The sequence below is a fragment of the Carassius auratus genome, chromosome 5 (genome assembly GCF_003368295.1).
Source record: "Carassius auratus strain Wakin chromosome 5, ASM336829v1, whole genome shotgun sequence".
Classification (NCBI taxonomy): domain Eukaryota; kingdom Metazoa; phylum Chordata; class Actinopteri; order Cypriniformes; family Cyprinidae; genus Carassius; species Carassius auratus.
The window spans coordinates 13808787-13833785 of record NC_039247.1 but is presented as its reverse complement, the minus strand read 5'-3'; the positions used below and the strand labels follow the sequence as shown (position 1 = coordinate 13833785).

General features: G+C 36.7%; 1 protein-coding gene across 1 annotated transcript; it reads right to left on the bottom strand.

Annotated features, from left to right (window-relative positions):
* Positions 1–685: 685 nt before the first annotated feature.
* On the bottom strand, positions 686–10572 carry LOC113076627 (gap junction delta-2 protein-like). Its single transcript, XM_026249322.1, has 2 exons — positions 9644–10572; positions 686–2297 (listed from the first exon to the last, which is right to left on the bottom strand). The coding sequence occupies exons 1-2, from the start codon at positions 9712–9714 to the stop codon at positions 1469–1471; spliced, it is 900 nt and encodes a 299-aa protein (XP_026105107.1). The 5' UTR covers positions 9715–10572; the 3' UTR covers positions 686–1468.
* Positions 10573–24999: the final 14427 nt, after the last annotated feature.

Genomic DNA, 24999 nt, shown 5'->3' with positions numbered 1-24999 from the left:
TAAATAATGGCAAAAGCTACACTTCGGTGTGTGAAATACATGGATGCTGCAATATCGATATTCTATGATATATACAGTAATGGGGGGACAGAGAAATTCCAGGATTTGTACTGGGGACGGTGGTGTTTTCAATGTTGATTTTTGCACAAGGATACAGTCTCTTATGGCCCAACAGCAAACGTGGGGGTGGTTTATCATAAGATGAATGTTCATTTTCTCTTCTTGTCTTGTATACTTAATAGCTACATCTATAAAACTATGCAGAAAGAGACAGAGAAAACTAAAGAGAGTTAGTGGGGGAGAGGCGTAGAGGAGTCTGTGCTGAGGTACAGTTTTATACTCTTTTGTTTGTCCTCCTTTTTTTCTCTTTCTGGTTGTTCAAAATATGAAGGATGTCTCAGCATTGACCCTGGAGAACATTTTTCATATTTTACAATGTTTCTGAGTCACATACTGAGCTGCTATCTAGCTTTATCCCTCCATCTTTCAATCTCTTTTGACATCAAGCAACTCAAATCAGTTTTTTTTCCTTAAATGTCTCTTTTTCGGTTGGAAGACTATTGTTGTTAAGCGAGGCTCAGGAATATGAATATGTGTGTGAGTGTGTGTGGTGTATATGTGTTTGTCTATTAAAGGGATAGTTCACCCACAAATGAAAATTTGATGTTTATCTGCTTACCCCCAGGGCATCCAAGATGTATGTCACTTTGTTTCTTCAGAACTTCTTCAGAACACAAACAAAGATTTTTGTTTGCAATCTGTCAGTCATATGATGGAAGTGAATGGGATTCACGGCTTTGAAAGTCAAAAAAACAAACGCAAACAAAACCAAATTAAACCCTGTGGCACAAAATGATCGGCCTGTGTAAGAAATTTAACATTATTTATATCGTTTTTTACCTCAATTCACCCAATATCCGAACTGGCCTGAGCGCATTCTTAACAGCCGGTGCGTGATGTGTCTTCTTCTTCTTGCTTTACGGAGTATCACAGACTTATAAGTTCATTACTGCCAGCCATCTCTCAAATGAACCATGACACTCCTAATTGAGATTATAGATAAGAGTGTCAATGATCCATTTGAGAGATGGCTGGCTGTAATGAATTTAGAAGAATTCATTCTGAAGAAACAAAGTCATCTACATCTTGGATGCCCTGGGGTTAAGCAGATAAACATAAAATTTACATTTTTGGGTGAACTATCCCTATAAGTATGAGTCCCATTCTGTTCCCCAGCGCTCACCATTAAAGTCTGAAAAAGCAGTTTTATTCTCAATGAGGTTTAGAAGGCCAAATCTGATTTACTCCAGTCCTCCCTCATCTGTTTGCTTTTTTTGTTTTCACCCTACCCCTCTCTCACTTGTCCAAACTATGCAGAAAATACGCAGTGTCAAGTCTGCAGCACAGGGCGTGGCCGTCGCCTCATCAGCCACTCCCAACCTCGTCTAAGCCCCTCCCCTATTCGCTGTCAGACATAGGCTGATTCGCTAGACTGGGTGCGGCCCAGGTTGGGAACTGAGGAAATGTGGGACACATCCTTTTTCCGGATCTCACAAATGGACTTTCTGCGAGCCTGGACGCCACGGATGGCCGTCTTAATCTTCCGCCAGCCCAGATGGTTGACCTCAGCCAAATTTAGTACCACACAGAGCCCGCTAACTGCGAACATGAACACCAGGAAAACTGTCTTCTCCGTGGGACGTGACACGTAGCATTCAACCTCCTTCACGCAAGGGTAGCGGTCACACTCAAACATGGCGGGAACATTGAATCCATACAGAAAGTACTGACCGGCAAGAAAGCCGATTTCCAGAACATTCCGGAACACCACTTGTATGACATAGAAACGGGAGATGCCCTCCTGCTGACGCATCTTGGCACTTTTGGAGTATGTGGCCCCTGGCGGAATGTTTGGAATGTCTTTCAAATCCAGACAGTCGCGCTCATCTTTGCTTTCTGGGTGCACCAGGATGCCGTTGATGTTGCGGAGCTTGCGGCTCGGCCCGTGTCCGTGGTTGATGTACGGGCCGTGCAGGAGGGTGTAACTGAGATCTTTGTGCTTGGCAGACTGGTGCACTGAGTAAGTGATAAAACAGAGGCTGGGTGTACACACCAAGATGATCTGGAAAACCCAGTAACGGATATGGGATATGGGGAAGGCTTTATCATAGCAGGCCTGGTTGCAACCCGGTTGCAGTGTGTTACATATAAACATAATCTGTTCATCCTCATACACCTTTTCTCCCACTATACCCACGATCAGGATCCGGAATATCACCACCACTGTCAGCAGGATCCTTTGGGGTAGGGAAAAGAAGAGACAGAAAGAATCATGGGAAGGTAGAGATAAAGATGGGATTCAAGAGGGGAACAAAAAAAAAAAGATAAGATTTTATTTTTCATTCAGCAGAACAGCTATATTGCATTTCTAACTACCTCTATTTTACAAATGCAGACACTTGTGCAAAACACAACAAAATAGTGATTAATTACTGTAAGAAGTGGAAGTAAAGCAGGAATTTAACATTTCTGTATGATCTGCTACTTATTTTAAGCTTAAATTTGTCATTTGTTTTAAAAAAAAAATTGTTTCATTTTGACCAGCCTGAATTTGGTTCAACCAATGATGTGAATTTGTAGGCGGGGCTATTGATTTTATGACAGTCAACCTTATTTACATGTAATCTTAATGTTATATTGTAAAATAAAACTATAATAATCTAGAACTACCTTTTTTAGTATTTAAGTAGTCTAGGTCCAGAATTTGTGTTGATGATGACTGTCTGTATATGTGTATCCTGTCCCTATCTCTGCTCTCTTATCAGTTCTTTGTGAAATTGCAAACCCAAATCTGTACACAATGGGCAATTAAATTAAGAAAGATACACACAAGGAAATCCAGAAACTAGCACAGACTCAGACACATCTGATCATAGTGACAGATAGTGTCACAATATGCGTGTCTTGATGAGAACACCTTGAAGCTTTACACATGGGACGCACATGAGTGTGCCATTTAGAGCGAAACATCTCCACCCTTCTGCCTCACACACACTGTCTCTCTCAACAGATGCAGCCTGAGCATACACACATCTTCCTCAGTCTGTCTATCTCTGTTTCTCACACACGTCGACACACACACAGATCCACACACACTGTTGTGCTAAGACCGTCCTTCACTCACAGTAACCTTGCCGTAGAACCAGCAATGATGTTATTTTATTGCAGGCTGGTCTTGATGCATGATCACATTCTCTCTCTCTCTCTCTCTCTCTCTCTCTCTCTCTCTCTCTCACACACACACACACACACACACACACACACACACGCGCACACATAGTGTGAGCTATATAGTACATATACAGTATATAGTATTTTTCATTTCATTTCACTTTATTGTATGAAACTTGTAATCATAAAGTAATTAATTCAGTTACTTTTGACCTTGTTAGGCTACTAAATTTCTGTTCATCCTTAAAGAATGATTCATATTGCCCTCAGTCCAAGTCCCTCTGCTTATTTTTAGCATATTGGGTGGAGTAGCTTAGCTTAAGATCTGGGTTGGTAACGAAAAGGTTGTATGAAGAAATGCTTAAAATATAACTAGTGCCCTTGACCACAGCTCTTGACCTTAGGTTTCTCTACAGAGACTGTCCTTCTGACTTAACATATTGGCATTCAAATATGGAAAGACAGGAAATTTGCATAAATTTGTAGAAACAATGAGCAACAGCCTTGGCGGTGTGGCAGTAAATAATGAAACAATTATTCTATTTTATTTTTATTTTGTTGTGATTCAGCTGGCATTTTAAAATGTAGGATATACACACACACTATAATATTCAACAGTTTAGGGTCAGTAAGATTTAAAAAAAAATTTGAAGGTCCTTTTTTTAAGTTCACCTATGTTCATTTGTTTGATTTAAAACCCAGTATACATTAATATTTTGAAATAACCCCATGTGGAGAGCCACAAGAACAGTTCCCCCTCCCAGACTTCATGAAAGCTGAAGTGATGAAGGCATTTCTGATGAATTTTCAGAGTGACTTTAGCAACTGTTTATACAATATCAGGGAAGTGATGGGCAGTCAATGCAGAAATAGAGCTGTTTTGATATTTGTGCATATTGTATTCTAAAAGTTAATTTAATGAAACGTGAGTAATTAATGATGTTATTTTCAATGCTTCAAGTGACACATAGTTTATTGCCTCAAAAAGAAAGAAAGAAAGTATTTAAGTGCACAGCCTTTTATCCCTTTTCTCTTCTCATTCTTTTTCTTCCAAACGAGGTTTCCAATGTTGTGATTCATTCGGCACTGGGTTCATGACATAGAATTCTTCATTAAAGAAAGAAATTGTATTAATTGCTATAGAGAAAATGAATGCCAAAAGAATAATGGGATATAATTTGCACTCTGAATCAGAAGCTAATGTTAGCTCATTGCTCTCTAGGATGATCAGCACTTGTTTTGATGGACATATGGTGAATATTTGCACTGCGCTAAGTAGGACAGTTATGACTCTTGCTCAAACTCTACTGTACTTTATTGTAGTATAACAGCAAGAGATGTTTCTTGGTTATTACAGTGTAACCTTTATATAACACTTAATAATAATTACCATAGGATATGAAAAAAAAAACAACTAACATTAGCTCTTTGCGCTGTATCAATGGCCAAAGGCCCTGGTTGGTCTTTAAATTAGAAGCACATCCCCCACTCCCTGCTGCCGTTACTATAGCAACCACATAGTGAACCACTCAGCACTCTGCACTCTACCAGAGAGAGAGAGAGAGCAATAAGGAAGGAGAAATGATTGATGGAATATTGGGAAAGAGAAGAAAGAGTAGAGCCTGGAATGAGAGAGAAAAAGAGCAAGTGGGCGTACCAAGGGCACAGGAAGGAATAAACCTACATATCAAGAGTGTGGAAATTGGGGATGATGAAAAGCACATAGGGACTGAGAAAGAGAGACATCTCAAGGTGAACTAAAAAGAGAGAGAGAAAGAGCTTGAAGATGACAAGAAAAGGGAGGAGGCAAAAGGAGACAGACAGATGGGCAGAGGCAGACTAGAGGAGCAATGAGACAAATAGACAGATATGGAGCGACAGATGGAGAGAGACGACTGGGAGCAAGTACCGAGAAACCGCAGATTCAGGAAATAAAACATACTGAAGGAGTCCTTTTAAAACACCTGCTGTGTGTGCAGCAACACACACACTGTGTTTAGCGTCTCAGTTTGCAGCAGTGTAATTTACAGTGAATGGAGCATGTGTGATGTTGGGGCTTTGTGTGTGTGTGTGTGTGTGTGTGTGAGAGAGAGAGAGAGAGAGAGAGAGAGAGAAGAGAGAGAGAGAGAGAGAGAGAGAGAGAGAGAGAGAGAGAGCAAACAGGTGGAAATGTGTACAGTAATCTGACTCTCTCCATGTTTGGATATAAGAATGTCAAGCTCTCTGTGCTTTTGTTGTCTCTAAAGTCAGTTATATTTTTAAAAACATTATATTTTTATGTAGATGTGTTTCCAAATTTCACCTTCCGATCACAAAAAGTGATTTTCTTACTTTTTTTTATTTAATAAACCATTCTTAAATCAAGCCCAATCATTTAAAAACATATCAAAATTAAGTGTTTAAGCTTAAAATAAGAAAACAATATCTGCCAATGGAGGAAAATGTGTTTATTTGTCTTCTGTTTTGGTTTAGGTTTAAGTAAATGTGTATTTATTTTAGAAAGTTTTGATATTTGTACTGGAAAACTACTAAAAAATACTTAATTCTGGTTTTCTATTTCCCAGTTATAAGTATACACACCCACACACTACAAACACACAATTTTGGGGGGCAGAGTAATGCTCCAACAGTGTTGTATTTATTTTTATATATCAGAAAGAATAAGGAAAGTTTACTTGAACTAACGGCATCTTTTCGCAGGCTATATCAATTATTCATGAACTTTGAGAGCTTTTCGGAGATTTTCAACTCACATTCTCTGTATCTCTCCATCTTCCGTCGTTCCCCACATCAAAACACACTTGTTCTTCAAATAAAGAAAGGTATCTGGTAAGAAAGCAATTCCTTGCCATCTATTTATATCTGACCGTCTCATCTCATTATGTACAGCTGACCTGACCTGTGTCATGTGTCCTGGTGCCCCTCTGCCTTTCCACAGAAGCACCTAATATGTCAGTGAAGAACCTATGCTTTGATGTGGGTGTTTACTGCTATCAAAACCAGGACATCACAGACCACTTTTGTTTTTATAAAAAAGCTAATTATAATGATTCTAACCCCCAAAACACTATCTGTTTTTAGTTGCTGTTTTGTTGTTATTGTTGTTGTTGTTATATTTATTTATTTATTTTTTGCCATTTTTAGGATTAAAAAACATTATGATATGATTCTCCAAATGAGGGCGTCCTCAAAGAGAGGTTTTAACATATTTAAATAACTGCTGTAGACACACTTGTCTCCTAAGGATAGCTAAATAAACCCCAAAACACACACACACACGCACACACTTATTCAAACATGGAAAACGAGGACACTGGGACAGATATGTGTTTGCAAATGACTATGACTCTAGAGATTTACCTCACATGCTCTCTACCTCTTCCACTAACTCACTCGCTCTCTTTCTACTTCTCTGTGTCAATAAAGACTTCCTACTTCAAACAAGAAAGGACTAGTAATGCCCTACATCCTGTGTGAATTTATAAAAGAAGAAAAGAAAAAAGTAGATGTAAGGTTGAGATGTAATAGGGCCTTTCGCACCGCAGGAATCTTTTCATAGTATCGAACTGTGTAACTACCCACTTTGGGGCGTTTTTTTCACCGCGCGGTTTTGGTAGGCTACCTGACTGTCTTTTTCGAGAACCAAATTAGCTCCTATACTCCGGAGCAGGGTCATTGAGACATTTTTGATAGGCCAGATGCGTTCGAAAACGTCCTCACAAGCCATAATTTAAAAAGCCCTTTAAATACTGTAAACATTGTGACAACTTATTTCACAAGTATGATGAACAGCGATAATGCAAATGTAAAAGAGCAAATGTAGCAGTGTCAGTTGTCATTGGAGTTTCTCAATCCTCCTTTCCGTTCTTTCAATCGCTTTACGCATATGTCGACATTTAATGTCCATTATTGTGAAACCCACGAGACACAACAAAAAAACACAGCTCCGATTGTAACACTTAAACAAGAATTTTCTGTAAATCTGCTTTGAAAAATATTTATTGGAAAACGTGCTATATGGATATTTGCATTGAATTGAATATGTGGCTTGTTTATTGCACTTTCCCTCTCTAGCAGTGCAATAAAGATTGAGTGAAATATGAGCACATTACTCTCTCTGCTCCCGTCTCACAGGTGTCGCTATTAATCATTTGCATTTGCACAGTAGGTGTGTGTGTGTGTGTTTGTGTGTGTGTGTGTTGCAAGAGATTATGAAAGAGAGTTAGAATGATGATTCTTTCTATATTCAATATGTGAAAGAATATCAGTAGTTATAGGGACTTGTTGTATTTATGAGTGTCTGCACAACAACCCATATGTTGTGCAGATCAAATATTAAATGGAGAAGGGTATAGATTACAGTGATGTGACCATTCAAAACAATGGCAGAAAAAATATTGACTGGTTGAAACTATAACAGATCAGCTTTCAACTGCCAGCGAGCACATACAGCCACAGTGTGTTTGCATGTACTTTTGTTAGGATCATTTTTGTAAAGACAGATCAAACTGCTCTGAACCATTTAGACTCTCTCCCAGCGAGGAAGAGAACAGATACTGTGAGTGTGTGTGTGTGTGTGTGTGTGTGTTTCAATACTCTGGACTGAAAGTGGCTGGGCTGCAGTGTGTGTTTGTCTCTACGTGTGTTCTGAGGGAGGGAGGGATTGCAACAGCTGATGAATGATAGTAGAGGCTTTATTCATCTGTTCATTCATTTATTCATTCTCTTCCTATCATTCCATCCTCAAGTGCTTGATCAGACCTCAAAGGAACAGAGAGAAGAGCACGATGATTACCTCACATACATTAACAGACACATTTTCAACAATGCAACACTGCCCTGCAAATTCCAAAACAAAAAAATAAGTAGAAAAATCAGTTATTTTGTGTTTCTTTGCATCAGTCTATATGTGTATGTGGGTCTGATTGTCATTGTGTGGATCAAATGTCTCTAAGTGTATAGTAAGAACTGAAATCATCTTCCTCTTCAAAAAGAGCCAATAGTCTCCACCATGAAAACAACTTAATAAACCCACTAAATAATGTATTTGTTACATTTTTAACATGCAAAAAGGTGTCTTTAAGTGACATTACATTAGCTACTTCTAGGAACAACAGAATCAATGGAAAGTTCCTACTATGGTAGAATAACAAATGGATGTGTGCATTTCCCTCATATAGTGTTACATTATGTATGAAATAGTTAGCAAACCCCAGACAACCCCACATTAAGGATTCATGAAACGATGGCAAGTCTGCTTCCTATTATGTGTCAGATCGATGTATGTTAACTGATTGACTGCTTGTTTAAGCAGTGCTGGACCGATGGAAGTTTATTACATCAGTTAAGGAGGAATCCGTATTCATTTACAGGCTGAAGATTCATTAGATGAAAAAACACTTCTCTTGCGAAGCATGTTTGATCAAAAAGCAGTAGGGAAGCACTAAATTTGAATCAAGCTATAAAAATTCCCTCCTAAAATTATTAATTAACTGACAAATAAAAGTTAATACATAAAATAACTGAATAGTTGCTGACAATGAGATTTTGACAATAAATTGTCATTGCAGTGTGGAAAGTGTCTGTTTATATATACTTGTGTTTTTATTGATTATGTGAACACATTTTTTTTTCTTTTTTTTTTCAGAACCATCACTTAGAATGCTGTTTTCAGTATGTCTGTAAAGAAATGAAATGCACAAACTTAAGCATCCTGCAAACACACACACACACACCCTGTGCCACAACGCACACACACAACCTCTCACAGACATGGGAGAAGGACGTACCCTTGATGTGGGGCTACCTGCAGTTAAGGTTAATGAGCACAGCAGAGAGTAGTGCTTACTCAAGTTTGACACACACACATACACAAATGTGCAGCTCCCAATCAGAACATGCGTTCATGACACACATGGTTAGTGGGGGTAGGTGTGTATTTATGTATTAATGTGAGTGTAATCAGTTACCTGATGTTGTCAATATGCTTTATATCAACTATTCATTTTCAGCAGCCATATTTATAATCTCTCTATTAATAGTAAATCTCTGGGTCCCAGTCTTTAAAGCCCATAATGCAGCCTATTGATTGCTCACAATTTCTTTTGCATTAAAAAGAGAGACAACGTGTAATTTATCCAGTTCTAAAATGACCAAGAACATATTTTTAAAAATGATTTGTAAAGTATCTTATGCTCTCCAAGACTGGATTTAATTGATCAAAAATACAGTAAAACAGCAATATTATGAATATGTTTTAAATGTTAATATATTTTAAAATGTAGCTAATTGCAATTGCATCCAAGCTGAATAAAAGATTTATAGATTTAAATATATTCGATTGCACACTCCCCACTCATACACAGGAACAGTCCTTGTGTGAGGTGTGTGTGTATTGCACTGTAGCTCTTACCTGCCGATCATAGTAGAGTGCTGCTGCACCGCAGCCTCCAGCAATCTCTCCAATATAGTCCACTCGCCCATGATGCCGCGCTTATGGCTCTCACTCCTCCTCTGACCTTCAGCCTGAGCTGTCACAACCTCTGCCCTCGGCAACTCTTCCAGTGTCCCTCTGTTGATCTTTGATGGGGTTCTTGGGGCTTCTCTTGAAAGCCGCAGCTGTGTGCGTCTGAGCGTGTGTGTGTGTGTGTGTGTGTGTGTGTCACGGTAGCGCTCTAGTGCGGAGATGAGCTAGTGTAGCATCTGCAGCAGAAAATCTGATGATGCTGAGGCACAGAGACTGCATCTCTCAGTCTCACACACACACACTGTCTACCTTCACTGTTTTATCTCTCTCAGGGTGTAGGACGCTCTGCTTGCTCCTGCATTGTACCCTGTGCTACAGATGCACACTCTCTACACCGATCTAAGCTTTTTCAACCCTTTCCTCCACGTGCGCACTGAACTCAAGCTCACACACACTCACTCACTTGACCGTCACTGCAGGCTCTCTTTCCCATTAGTTGAGCAGAACGCTAAAGGAACACGCATGCAAGAACACACGGATAATGATGCGGCTCTCTGAATCTCATAGCAATGCCTGAGCGCACCCTCACACACACATACACACAGTATTGGCTCTAGTTTGTGGCAGTGGCAGCACCAGCAGCAGACGAGGATGGTCAAGGTTATGTCCAGTTGAGTGATGAGCTTGTGATCTTGTATGTGGCAAAGGCTTCAGTCTTCTTCAAACCTCAGCCTCTCTTCTCTCTCTGACTCTCTCTCTCTTGCTCTCTCACCACACCTTCTCCGTTCTTTTTGCCTTTATGCTGCACTGCTGCTGCTGCTGATGATACCTTTCCCTCTGCTCTTCCTCCTCTCTCTCTCTCTCTCTGTCTTTCCCTCTTTCACATACCGTAAGCATTCCACCCACCCTCCCTCCCTCTATCCCAGACCTGCTCTCATCTCCCCTCCCCTCTTCTTTCACTCTTTCTCCTCTGCACTGCTGACTGTTTTACTTGAGCCGCAGAAGCAAAACAGGTGTTAACCTTGTGCATGTATTTGGTCATCTATATCTGATTCTCAGTGTGTGCCACACACCTCTTTGGAATAAATGCAGAATTTTTTTTTTATGGCATTTCTGCAGAAATGATTTCAGTTGAAAATATTATTTGTTATGTAGTATGTTGTCTTAAGTACATTAAAGTATACAAAACAATTTGGTGAACAACAAGATAAACAATGCAACAATATTAACAAAAGGTCCTCTAACGTAATTCACTACAGTCAAAAGAAGAGATGAAAAAATGGTGGCAATTACATTTTTGTAGGAAATAAAAAAGCTGATGTGATACAGGAGACATGAACATAGCACCTTTTCAGTTACCTGGAAGAGCGGTTCATATATACAGTGTTGGCATAGATGACACTTCATTTTAAGAAATATCTGACAAATTTGTTGAGATTGACCACCAGTCAGAATAGAGCATTTCAATAAACCAGTCACGTCGCCAGGCTACTTATGACAGGTCGGCAAATGCATAAGATGCATAAGAATAACACAAACTGTGTCTAGATGCCCTGTCCTCGCTGATCCAAGAGCTGTTTTAGCATCTTGTACCCGCAGCTTTACATGGTTGTAGAAAATTAGCTCAGTGTATATAAATAAATACAATTGATTATATTTAATTATAATTATTTACCTCATCTGCCAGTAGTATAGTAACTGTGAATGACTTCAACGAAGATTGGTCAAACCAGGTAATTGATCAAAACACTGACTGGTTAAAAACACTGACCCTATGATGTATTTTACCATATATTATTAGTTAAAATTGCAGGGTATCACCTTTTACAGTGTAAAAGTCACAGATATTATGTTATATTATTTGGGGGGGGGCAGCCTTTTCTAAATACAGATATTATCAATTCCAAGGTTGGCACTTATATTTCATTCATTTAGTTTTCTTATATCTCCCATATCTCTTTCTTTTCTTTTTTTTTCCCCTCTCACTGTCCATCACTGTGGCCATATGATTCTGAGTGCTGCATTTGTTTGATTAATATTTCGGGTTGATTCCCTCCCCCTTCCCTCCTCTTGCACATTCCCTCATTTCACCTCCACCATGTGACTCAGAGACTAGGGGTGTGAAGAAGGAAATAGGAAAGAAAATTATTCAAACAACATTTAAAGTATGGATGTCCGATCATTTTGAAAGAACAACTACTTGAACTGTAATTTACATTCATGTGTATTTGTATGGGTCTCTGTAGCTGCTGTATGATGACTGATACAGCTCAACTGTGTGCAGGCATGAGTGTGTGTGTGTGTGTGTGTGTGTGTGTCTGTGTGTCTGGTGTGTCGGTGTCATGGTAATATTGTGTATAATTACATTAGTCTTGTACTGCACAGAGAGAGGAAAAGAGTTCACTGTCCACATAAGCAAGTAACCATTAACCTTTCTCGCACTCTCACTTCCTGAGTGACTACGAAATGAAATAGTTAATCACAGAGCAGCGATGTCATTGTGAAGGGGTGGGGGGTGCATTATGGGTAAGGACACAGAGACACGCTGACTTTGGATATGTCAGGTGTTTTTACTCTCATAATGCACACATGCATGAACACTCAAGATGTTAACGGTGTGGAGGTGGAGGAGAGAGGGATTTCTTCATGGTCCAACTGTCAGGACTACAGTTTGGAAAATTATGGGCTGTCAAGTATTGGGCGGCTGTTTGCTTGAAGACAAGATGCACAGTTGTGTCTTCTGTGACCTACAACTCACATATGATCAAAAAACATAAAATTACATGGGGGTATTCAATGTGGATTCATAACTATCTATCTATCTATCTATCTATCTATCTATCTATCTATCTATCTATCTATCTATTATATAGTTATCTAAAAAACAATCCTGTTTCCCAGTTTACACAAAAAATACAGCACCAGTTTCCATTATTGATAATTATAAGAAATGTTTCTCGAGCACTTAATCAGCATAGAATATTAAAAACAGAACAGTAAATTGAAATTGTAATAATATTTCATAGTATTACTTTTTTACCATCCCCAAACTTTTGAACAGTTGTGTATGTGTTTCTGGTGAGTAGTTTCACTGCGTTCTGTCCATTTTTAGATCTCATTAAATACATACAGTTGAGCATAGAAGTAGAGGCCACTTATCTGCTGGGAATTTTCAAGGATGCTCTAAATTTTATGCTGGGAATGTTCCAAAAGTTGCAGCAAACACTCACAGGGCTCTCTGGAAACAGTACCTTTATATCATTAGCACTCAACAATGGCATGTCATTTATCTAAAATGAGTCTAATGTGCTTGTTTGAGTCCAAGTAATGTTATGTTCCGTATTTCACAATATATTGTGTTTGTTTTAATGACAGCTGCATCTTAGCAGAAGGTTTTAAAACATCTCGAGATTAAAGTCATTATAATGCGAGATTAAACTTGTAAATGTAAAAAAATAATAATAATAATAAAAAATGTTGTAATAAAATGTTGAGTGTCGTGTTTCAAGAAAAAAACTCGTTAATTTTTTAGAAAAAATGTTGAAAAAAGATTTTGAGAATAAACTATTTAAATTACAGAAAGAAATACGCTGCTTATAAGTATAAATAACTTATAATTCAAAAAATGCTGCTGTTGTCACAGTGTAAATAGAATATATCACTGTTTTCATTTAGTGTAAATAGCATCTACTTTCACTTAGTGTAGATATCATCCGATGTGATATATAATGAAAAAAGAAAGAAGACAGGGTTTGGCAAAAGGCAAATTTGAACTCTGGTCACTCGCATCACATGCTTCGTCCACGAGCATCGCTCCTTATGACCTGCGCCTCTGCAGACACTGACAATCTTCTGTACTGTTCCATAAGTTAATGGATTTGAAATTAAAAAATATATATTTTACATTTTACAACACAGTCATTTCTTAAGTTACTGAGATTGACAGACACATGTTCGGACTGCAGTTGTTTTCCTATAGCCATTGTACTAATTATATTACATATAGGGATTTTTTAAGGGTCACAGAAACACAATCTAAAAGGAGGATCAATTGGGTTGTACACTGAGTAAGCATGTGCAAGTCTATATGTTTACTTTTTTGGTAACTGCTAATGCGATTTACCTATAGCCTGCCACAGAGGTTACAGTGATGTGAAGTTAAATATAGGGCAACTTTACTCTGCTGGGGTAACAAATCAGGCCATTTGCAGAAACGGGGTTGGAAGGAAGTGGACCCATGTGCAGAACACTAAAAGGGGAAGAACATCATGATGAGATTTTTATGATTTTATAGTAATAATAATATCACTTGTATTTAATCATGTCCTGAATCATTTTAGCCTAAGGCAATCTCTTGAGAATGTCATGATGATTACGTCAGGCTAGAATACTAAATTCCATTAACAAAGTTGATTTCACATAAAGAAATGTAATGATTCTAATTAATTGTTTCTGTTACTTGTGTATGTAACCATACAATATTAGCATTATTGAACTCTAATTGATATTCATTACATCCCATCAGATTAACTTTAAAAAGAGACATGACAATGACTAATTGCTATTCACTAGTGTTATTTTAGTATCAGTGAGATACAATTATAGATTCAATTTTATTTAAAGTTTTAGTAATATTTTTTATATTTTTGTCTTTTATATCAGTTGACGTTTAATTTATTTAAAAGAATGTTTTTTTCTGGTTTTAGTTTTAGTAAATAACTCTGCTGTAAATACATATTTTCATGGAAATTCAGGGTATAAAGGCTCGTGAGCCGTGCTCTTCCTCAAGGTCAATCTAATAGAAGGTGTTAGTTTATCATGCTGTGGAACATAGAAATTTGGACACACACAGGTGAAAAGCTTTGTTCTTTATACTATGTTTAGATTAGCAATCATAAAACCCTAATTTGCCCCAAAACTGTAGTAATTACATAGGTATAGTAATTTGAGAATAGCTTACTCTGTCTGCAAACTAGGACACAGTCCACAATTGAGCCTCTGCAACCCCAGGTTTTATCTCTGAGACTAAGAACAAAGCTTTGTGTTTTTAAAATATGAGTACTGGTGGGCCATATAGAAACCAACATGAATGCTGCTGGGGGTGGGGGGGGGGGGTTATCTTTGTCATTTAGCAGATGCTTTTAATCCAAAGCTACTTACAGTGCACTAATTGCAGGGACAGTCCCTTCCATGGAATAACAGAGCAAAGTGTTTGGCTCAAGGGCACAAGGAGCCAGTTCTCATCTCTTGCCATCAGCTCTCTAGCCTCTGTCTTAGTGGCCCTGGTCCATGTCATTATGGTATCACCTCCCTAAATACTGTCTAATTGTGCCATCATTTTACGGAGAATGGATTTGAATCCATCCATACATACAGTGGACTGTCAGCTCAGCAACCATGCCATTCAGTTTCTGTATTCAAGTTAGTGCATACTCCAATTTAAATTTTGTGTTGAATAGAAATTATGATGTTAATAGCTGCCTCATTATCATGCTGCCCAACAACAAGCTTTTCCAGAGACAGTGTCAGTTTAGAATGTGACTGGGTAGGGATATGCCTCAGAAGCATAAATAGTATGTAAATGCTCTTAAAAGCCACCTCAGAGGATTTGGAAAAAACCTGTTCCAGAACTGTGGAGATGGAAAAAAGTGTTATGTGAGGAGATGAGGACATATGGGCTGTAACTGGTTTTCACACTGAGTCTCACCTTGCTGTGATACCTGGCTGACCTTTCAGAGCACACAGGCGACGAGTGTGGGTGGAGGATTAGACTGGATTGCTGTTTGCCTTATTTGTGAACTAAAGCCGTAGATATTATATCATTTTAATGGTGTATAAGAGAAATGTTGGGCAGAAACTCAAAACATCATATTCATATCACAAAATAATAAACTTCTCTACAGTTATGTATGTGTACTTTTTGTTTGGTCAAGTACATTTATAATTATATATATTTATATACATTTTAATTAAAAATTACACGACACTAAGTTCACATGAATGATGTTTCAAACAAGATGTGTGCTAATGTAATATAAGATGTGCTAATATTCATAAAACTCATAAACATCTGTTTAGGAAATTAGGAAGACTATGTGAACCTGGACCACAAAACCAGTCTTAAGCAGTCTTGAGTATATTTGTAGCATTAGCCAAAAATATATCGGTCAAAATGATTAATTTTTCTTCTATTCCAAAAATCATTAGGATATTAAGTATCATGTTCATGTTCCATGAAGATATTTTGTAAATTTCCTACCGTAAGTACAGGTGCTGGTCATATAATTAGTTTATTTATTTCACTAATTCCATTCCAAAAGTGGAACTTGTGTATTATATTCATTCATTACACATAGACTGATATATTTCAAATGTTCCTGGAGAGGATTGTGAAACAAAACCCATTCAAAAATGTGGGGGAGATTCACAAAGAGTGGACTGCAGCTGGAGTCAGTGCTTCAAGAACCACTACACAAAGACATATGCAAGACATGGGTTTCAGCTGTCGCATTCCTTGAGTCAAACCACTCTTGAACAACAGAAAGTTTGTGAAAAAATATCAGTAAAATATCAGTTTGTGTGTAATGAATGAATATAATATACAAGTTTCACTTTTTTTATGGAATTTGTGAAATAAATCAACTTTTTGATGATATTCTAATTATATGACCAGCACCTGTATATCAAAACTGATTAGTAATATGCATTGCTAAGAACTCACTTGGACAATTTTAAAGCCGATTTTCTCAATATTTAGATTTTTTGCACCCTCAGATTCCAGATTTTCAAACAGTTGTATCTCGGCCATATTGCCCTATCCTAACAAACCATACACCAATGGAAAGCTTATTTATTCAGTTTTCAGATGATGTATAAGTCTCAATTTTGAAACATTTACCCTTAAGACTGGTTTTGTGGTCCATCTTAAAATCAGGGCCATGCAGAGACCTTTGGAGGGGCAGGTGTTCAAAGTATAGAAGGGAGCATATGGTGTGCCTTATATGGAGCACGGCTTATAGGGCAGTGCTCCCTGCACATATGTGCATCAAAACGGATGCTTCTGTATTGATATAGCAGCAAATGCCTTAATGCAGTTAAAAAAATAAAATAATCAGAGAACATAAAAAAACATTTTAAGTTTAAAAGTTAAAGATTGTTTGTTTTTTTTTTCACCTCTTATTTAGTCTGGAATTAGACACTGAATTATATTATTGATATTATTATTGAGTTTACGGGGTATGGTGGTTTTGTTGTTGTAAATACTACTGTTGCAGAAAAAAAGTGTCTTATTTAAAATAGATTAAATAACAGAACTGCCTATTCTGATCCTGCCTATCTTAATCCTGTTCTGATTTTTTTTTTTTTTCATGATAATGAGAATAAAAACAGGGTTGATAATTATTATTCAGAGGATGAGAAATTCAGTATAAGCCTGTTTTACTATTCTTGTGCTAATTATTTTTAAGGTATACATTTTTTTTAAAGAAATATGATAACACTTTACAAAAAGGTTCCATTAGTTTATGTTAGTTAATGTATTAACTAACATGAACAAACAATGAACAACACATTTATTAAAGTATGTATTGATCTTTGTTAATGTCAGTTAATGAAAATATAGTCATTCATTGTTAATTCATGACATTTTAATTCATACACTGTAAAAAATTATTTAGCAGTTTAGTTGTTTCAATTAATTTTTTTATGTTGACACAACTTGCAGTTACTGAATTTGTTCATTCAACTAAAAATTTTAAGTTTTCAGTGTCTCAACTAGTTTGAAAGTTGACTGAACTAGGTTATATGTCCTTATAACTTAAAAAAATTTGTTGACTCAATTCAATAGCAATATCACATTCACAACATCACTTATCGCGAGATCTCGTCATTCTCGTGAATGCTGTTGAAGACAGAAGAAGGTCGTCAGCCATTCTAGTCAGTTTCTCCTCAAAGTTTGGACATTTGACTAAAATACAACTTTGGTAAGTAAACTATTCGTATTTATTGGCTTAATGTGTAAAATTACATTTGTTGTCTCAGAAGAGTAAGTATGGTTATAGAGTGGTATATTCTGTATGTAAATTACTGTATGTAAATGTTCGTTTCGCGGCACTCTGAAGCCTCAAAATACAGGCAGTTCCACAGTATTTTCCTTATAAATATTAAAACATATATTCTCCCATGCGGGACAGTGGAGCTGAAATTATGTGGAGAACGATAAAAATACAATTTGAATGTATTATTTGAGCCCAGGGCTGCGTTAGAGACCGTTCAAACAGAGCGCGAGAGCTCAACAGATCACTGTATTAAGAACGGCGGGTATTTAAAAAAAAGGAGCTGCTCTAAACCTGACAGGGTAAGACATCCGTCAGAATATACATCGATGAAAAATTAGGGGAAAAAGAGATTCCTACTCGAACTGTGTCTTTTCTGCATGTTATAAAGGAAACGAATGAGCAGCACAGATGAGCACCTCCCTCAGAGTTCTTCTGGAGCGCGTAACTTAACTTAACGTTACATTTGATATCGCTGACATAAGCTTAGTTCTGATGATTTTTTTTACAGTCTACGGTTCAGATGAAGTTCTGAAGGTAGCGTTACAAACTCTTCTTTCAGTTTTCTGAAGTAACGTTAGTCATTCAAGTGCCTCGCTAGAACCTAGAACCCAGTGTAATGCTGCGTGAATATCTGTTTTTATACAGTCGGTGAATATACGGTCATAAGTAAATTGCATACGTTCAAATCTATATATTTTAGAATAAAAGCATATATCTTGTATAAATAGAGATACAATAACGATCGACACAAATGTGTTAAATTTCCTTTTATTGTGTTATAATTCTGTGTTGTGTCATTTAAAAGCATCGTCTGGATGGTATAGTTTGTCTTTGGCATTTAATACAAACTTGTCAATACATTTGACTCTCTGTAAAGATTTATTTATATGTATGTTTATTATTTTACAGTGTTTTAACATGTTTTTGTATTTTTCATGTTTATGATATTTTGGGATGACTGAAGATACAGAGCAGAATTCAATAATCCTGTGAATGGACCACAGGCGAGTCCTTTTGCAGTTATCCATCAAAATGCTATGCAGACATAATGGAAATGGCATTTACACAGTAGAGCTTGGACGAAGTTGTAAGTAAATTTATTTATTTATAAATGCACATTAATCGGAGTCTATATTATTTACGTTTGTAAGGCCCTGTTTAATGCATCCATTTGTTTTTATTAAAGCACACAGGCTCTGCGCAGGAATTCATCAAGGACATGACTGCTGGGATCACGCTTGTGGATGACCAATCTGAGCACCATCAGTCTGCAGTGATGTGGTCCAGGTAATAGAAGAAGAAGAAACTGGGACTGGGACTAACAGAAATAAACTAATTCAGGTTCAAAACAACTTGAGGTTTAGTAAATGACAACTTCCTCTCTTTTTCTTTTTTGGGTGAACCCTTTACAAAAATGTAGATATTTGCATTGGAAAACAGCTTCAAAATTTAGAAAACATAATTTGACATTATTTTCCCTTCAGTTTTATTCCGTGAATTTTCTATAATTGGTATTTAAAGTGTTGAATTTATCTTCATAAAACCACCAGAAACCCTGTTTATGGACATTAGCAACTTTGCTTAAAGGATTATTTCACCAAAAAATTTAAATTAGGCCATGTTTTACTCATTCAAAGGCATCCTATGTGTATATGATTTTCTTCTTTCAGACAAATCTGATCTGAGTTGAATTAAACATTGTCCTGGCTCTTCAAAGTTATTTAATGGCAGCAGACAGGTGTGTTTTTTTCTCAGCAGTCCAAAAATAGTCAAATAAAATGCACCCATCCATCAATAAAACGTGTCTCACATGGCTCTGGGGGGTGAATAAAGGCTTCCTGTAGCAAATCGATGCGCTTTTTGTAAGAAAAATATCCATATTTAAAAAGTTGTAAACACTTTTTTTCTCTTCCACTGACTATCATACGTGCAAGCCTAATTTTGTGATTCTACTTCGTGATTGGCATATTGTTGTCTCTCCTCCGCTCTTCCGTGTTCGTCACTAATCATCGGTGCATGCATGACCCCTATGTCCTATTTTCATCCACCCGGGAATGGCTCTCACGAAAGTGAGAGAAAAGTGTTTAAATATGTTTTGAATAACATTTTAAATATGTATATATTTTTTTCAAAAACACATGGATTCGCTACAGGAGGACATTATTCACCTCTCAGAGCCATGTGAGGTACTTTTTATTATGAATTGATGCACATTATTTGACTACTTTTGGACTGTTGAAAAAAACACCCACCTATTGCCATAAATATTTTTTCATATAATCCGACTGGATTTGTCTGAAAGAAGAAAGAAATACACACTAACGATGCCATGAGGGTGAGTAAAACATACATGGGTTAACCAAGCCCTTAAGAGTCATGCTTTACTCTGAACATGCAGTGCAACAGACTATTATTTAAAAGGAATACCTATTTACACCAATATATTTTCTGATCATTGTATAAATGGTGTGACAGATTAGACACTTAGAATTGGATTAAGAAAAAAAAACCTGAATATGTTGTATTGGTTTGTCACATTTTATGTCATTCAGAAATCATGTAGAATACCAGTGACGAAAATAGTTTCCCCCCATTTTTAGTATAGTTGGTTCTGGGGGTGTATTTTACACTTATCTTCCCATGCGATTTTAAACTCTTTGTGTTCAGCAGAACAAAGAAATTTGTACAGGCTTTTAACAGTTTAATACAGGAAGTTATTTTGAATGTTTCTAAACGAAACCGTTGAGGAGCAGCATTTACAGTTGACTTTCATTTTTGGTTAAATGTTTCAAAATATCTTCCACTTGAAGGTGAATTACACTTTGCATTAATTGGTAGCTGTGCTTTTAACACACAACTTTAATAGTGTATGTACATATGTGTGTTCATTAGTTATAAATGTATTAAGTAATGTAATATTTTTTCTTTTCCCAGACATCCAGTGACATTAAGGATGTTGAGAAAGAAATTGAAGAGGGCATTCTGATTGTAACTGAAGAACAGCAATGTGACGTGCTTCCCAAGGAATAACCAATATTGGTCTCATTTGGACATCCTGTCATCACTGACATCTCCCATGTCCCCAAGGCATTTAGACTCCTAATGGGTCTGTATGCAGTGAACATCACTACCTCCAGCGCATTAAATACACCACTGAGGCTCTGCAAAAACTTGTGAAGATCAGCTGCTCCCACCATGTGTTCGCTACAGCGGCAGGAACTGTAGGTGTGGGGGAGTGAATATCTAGCGCTCTCTCCACCCTCAACACCACAAATAAGGTGTCCTTGGGCAAGGCACAACTTCTCCCCGGGTACTGCAGCATAAATGGATGCCCACTGCTCTGGGTGTGTGTTTACGGTGTGTGTTCACTGCTGTGTGTGTGCACTTTGGATGGGTTAAATGAAGAGCACAAATGTATGTCATGTCACTTTCACTTTTCAGTGTTCATGATGTGTCCATCGGCTCCACAGCACTCTTTCTTAAAAAGTAGTGTTTTTTTTGTTTTTTGTTTTTTAATAAGGAAAGGTTCTTTTGTGCCTTTCACTACATTTTGTCATGTCATGACTTGGAATATGCATGTTCTCATGTAAACAAATGTTTTTTCACCTCTCATTTTCTTAAACAGTATGTACACATTTTCAGTATGTAGCATTATGATGGGGGACGAGTTTGGAAACTTTCAAGATCCTTCTGATGTTAACACCTCTGTCTGGTCATGTTGTGCTGTGAAATTTAGAATCTGACTTTAGATCTTTGTGCTTCCATGTGCATTCATTCCATTTATATCTTATTATACAGAAGTACGGTACACTAATTTTTTGTAACTAATTGTGATATTATATTACATATATCTTGGTTTCTCATTTTGACCATGACTTGCATTATGGTGGGGGGAGTGCATGTGAACTTGTGCAGGGTTAATATGCAGAGTTCAACCTTCTGATTTTCATATTGAGTTATGAAATTAAAACAATCCCTGTGGTTTTGATCTGATGAATTGAAATGCAACTATTTGTTTCTCAATCCCATGCCAGTGTTATTTATTATACATCACACTTTCAAGTGTCAGTTCAGATCTTTAGACGTGTGTTTTTATATTTTGCTTTTTTTTGTTTTGTTTATCAATTAGCAGTTGATGTGTTGACAGCAAATTGCTTGTTCAATTTAAATGTGAATGAAAGTGTTGTCTCTATCATTAAATAAATTACATAAAAAAAGTGTTTCGTCATCTTTATTTAAACATTTAAGGCAGTGGGGTAAAATTTGTTTATGATTATTGATCGAAGTTAAAAAAAAAAAAATCCCTGTTGACACAACATGATTTAGTTGACTGGACTAGAAAATATTAGTCAAGTCAACTTAAAGAAATTTGTTACCTGGACTAACTCCACTCTAATTTGAAGTTGTTTCAACAAGTTTTTTTTTGTCAAGATAACAAAAAATTTTTAGGCAGCGGGGTAACAAAATATTTTTAGTTGACTCAACAAATTCTTTTTTACAGTGTAGTGCATTAACTAATGTTTACAAGCACAACTTTTGATTTTAATAATGCATTAGTAAATGATGAAATTAACATCAAGATTAATAAATGCTGTAGAAGTATTGTTCATTCTTAGTTTATGTTAATTTTTTCGTCAGATAACTTACATAATATGGCGATATGGCCGGCATATGATGAGGATGAGGAGATAGCCCCTGTCTATGTAAAGCGCTTTGAGTGCCTAGAAAAGCGCTATATAAATGTAATGAATTAAATTACATAAAATATACAAGACACCTCTACACCTTTTAAACCTTTCCCAAGCAGCAAGAAAGAAAGAGAAAATACAACTTTGTTTATATTGCTGCATGTAGAACTATATTAGCTGCATTTTTATTATTTCATAAATATTTTTATGAAGATGAGTATCACTGAACTTTCATGCAGTGCATGTATCATTCATACTAGAAGCCGGCGCATGCTCTCTTCCAGAAAGTCCAAAACAGACTCATAGAAGTAATAACTTACGACGTGCATGAATTCCACATCATATGGACAAAAGCATCCGCCATTGCTGTAGCTGAACTGAATAAAAGCCACAAACATTTTACTGATGAAACATTTAGACAATAAACACACAATTGCGAAAATATATGGATTATGTGTGTTTTTCTAGTTATCTTGACTTCAGGTAATAAATAAATAAACTATAGGCTATGAATAATGCAGTACTGATTGATATCATTTAGTATAGAAACTATAAATTGTGTTTCCTGCCTTATTCTGTGACTGGAGAAAATGATATTGATCTGTTAGTGCTCTAAATTACTAATGGTGTCTGAACTTAAGATCAGGAACTGTCATTATGTGGATAATTTTATTTAGGGCTAAATTATTATTCATTAAGTTTACACATAGTCAGATTGGCCATGCTCCTACAAAAATAAAAAAAAATGCCTTGACAAAAGGGCACTTTGGGCATCAAGGGAAAAAAGGGGCAGGTGCTCAAGCACCCCCACCCCCTCTACACGTGCCTGCTAGTAATATTGCTGGCTCTTCAACAGCATAGCAGTTTGTATAAACGAATCAGACAATCTGCTTGATTTCATCAGGAGGACAGTGCTCTCTGTTGTTTGTAAAAGGCACTGCAGCTGGTACCGAGCAGCACTGAATGAGCCTTACTGTACATTCCCATGAGAAGCATACAAGGAAGTGGAACGAAAAATACTGCAATAAAACTGCTGAATCATAGCAGTATTACCATCTGTATTTCTATTTTACATTAAGCATCATAGAGGGCATCTCATGTTGTAATTAATATCACAATAATAGGAGGTGCAGATCTGCATGTATGGTAGGCTAATAGTGTTTAGGTTTGATTCTAGAATGTAAACTAGGTTTTGGAAAATATAAGTGTACAGTATCGCTGTGAAACTGCAAAACATTATAGGTTCTTTCAGATCCCCCCCAAAAAAATAAACAGAGGTATAAGCCCACCACATGGCCATTAAGTGTGGCGTTACACACACACACACACACACACACACACACACACATATATATATATATATATATATATATATATATATATATATATATATATATACATATATATACCCTATATACCATGCTAAATAAAAATAAAGAAAGACCAATTTGCTTCTACCCAGCAGCCATCGATAATATTTAAATGTTTCTGATGCATTACCCAATTTAGACATGAATTACAGAGTGTGTCACATTAAATACTTCAAAGCAATTTATGCCTGTGAGACTCCATGATCCTTAACTAAAAGCTTTAAGGACCCTTGGGACAATCACTCAAAACGCTACAAGGGTCTTCAAATAGGGGTCTGCAGTGGTACTGGAGGGGGTCCATCAATTAATGTTCGATCACAAGTAATTTTTCATAACAAAAATTAAAATATGGGCTTAAAAAACATCACAAAGTCAATTTTAACCCATTTAATCTTAATTTTTTAAAGGGTAACCAATGACACATCATTTGAATATTTTAATGTCTGGGAAAAATATGATATTTTTGAGTTTAAGCTTCTAGTATTGAAGTCTCATGCTCAATGTGTAGCTCTGCTTGACACATCTTGTATCGGTGGTCCCTCATTGTCTCTATTGACTAAAAGGGTTCTTGTCCTGAAAAACTTTGAAGACACCTTCACTTCATTATATATTACAGTCCTGAGTGCTTCTCCACATATGCAAATACTACAAGGCGTATAAAAATAAACCAAATGTGTTTTGGTACATTGAAAATGGCACATCCTTCCTGAAATGTCACTGAAGCCTTATAAATAGCAAGCGTGAGACAGAGGAAGGCAGACTTTGGTTAAGATAGAGTTCCCACATGACTGGAGGGTGGTTTTGAATGTCAGCCTGAAATAAGTAAGACATTGTATGACTGCTCTAGGGTCATCTTTGGCCAACGCTCAGATGCATGAAAACCACATGATGTCTGAACCATACATTAGGCCACAAAACAATTCTGTATCTATATAAAATTAGAGTACATAAACTTAAAATACTTTAAACCAAAAGGTTTCGCGTGAACGCTATTTTTTTGTAAATAAGTAAATTGACAAACTAACGGAAAATGTTTAAAATCTGTATTAATATTATACATTATTATTCATATAAAAATATTACACAACCAGCAGTGAGTGAACCCATTAGTCTGTCTCCTCTAAACTTGATAACCTCTTTGGAACAAAGAGAAAAACAAAGGGATTGCAGTAAAACCCCTTCCGAAA

Coding starts and splice junctions, on each gene's coding strand:
- LOC113076627 (XM_026249322.1), bottom strand. CDS start 9,714: ATGGGCGAGTGGACTATATTGGAGAGATTGCTGGAGGCTGCGGTGCAG. Junction 2,298..9,643: donor CACTCTACTATGATCGGCAG/GTAAGAGCTACA, acceptor CCTACCCCAAAG/GATCCTGCTGACAGTGGTGG.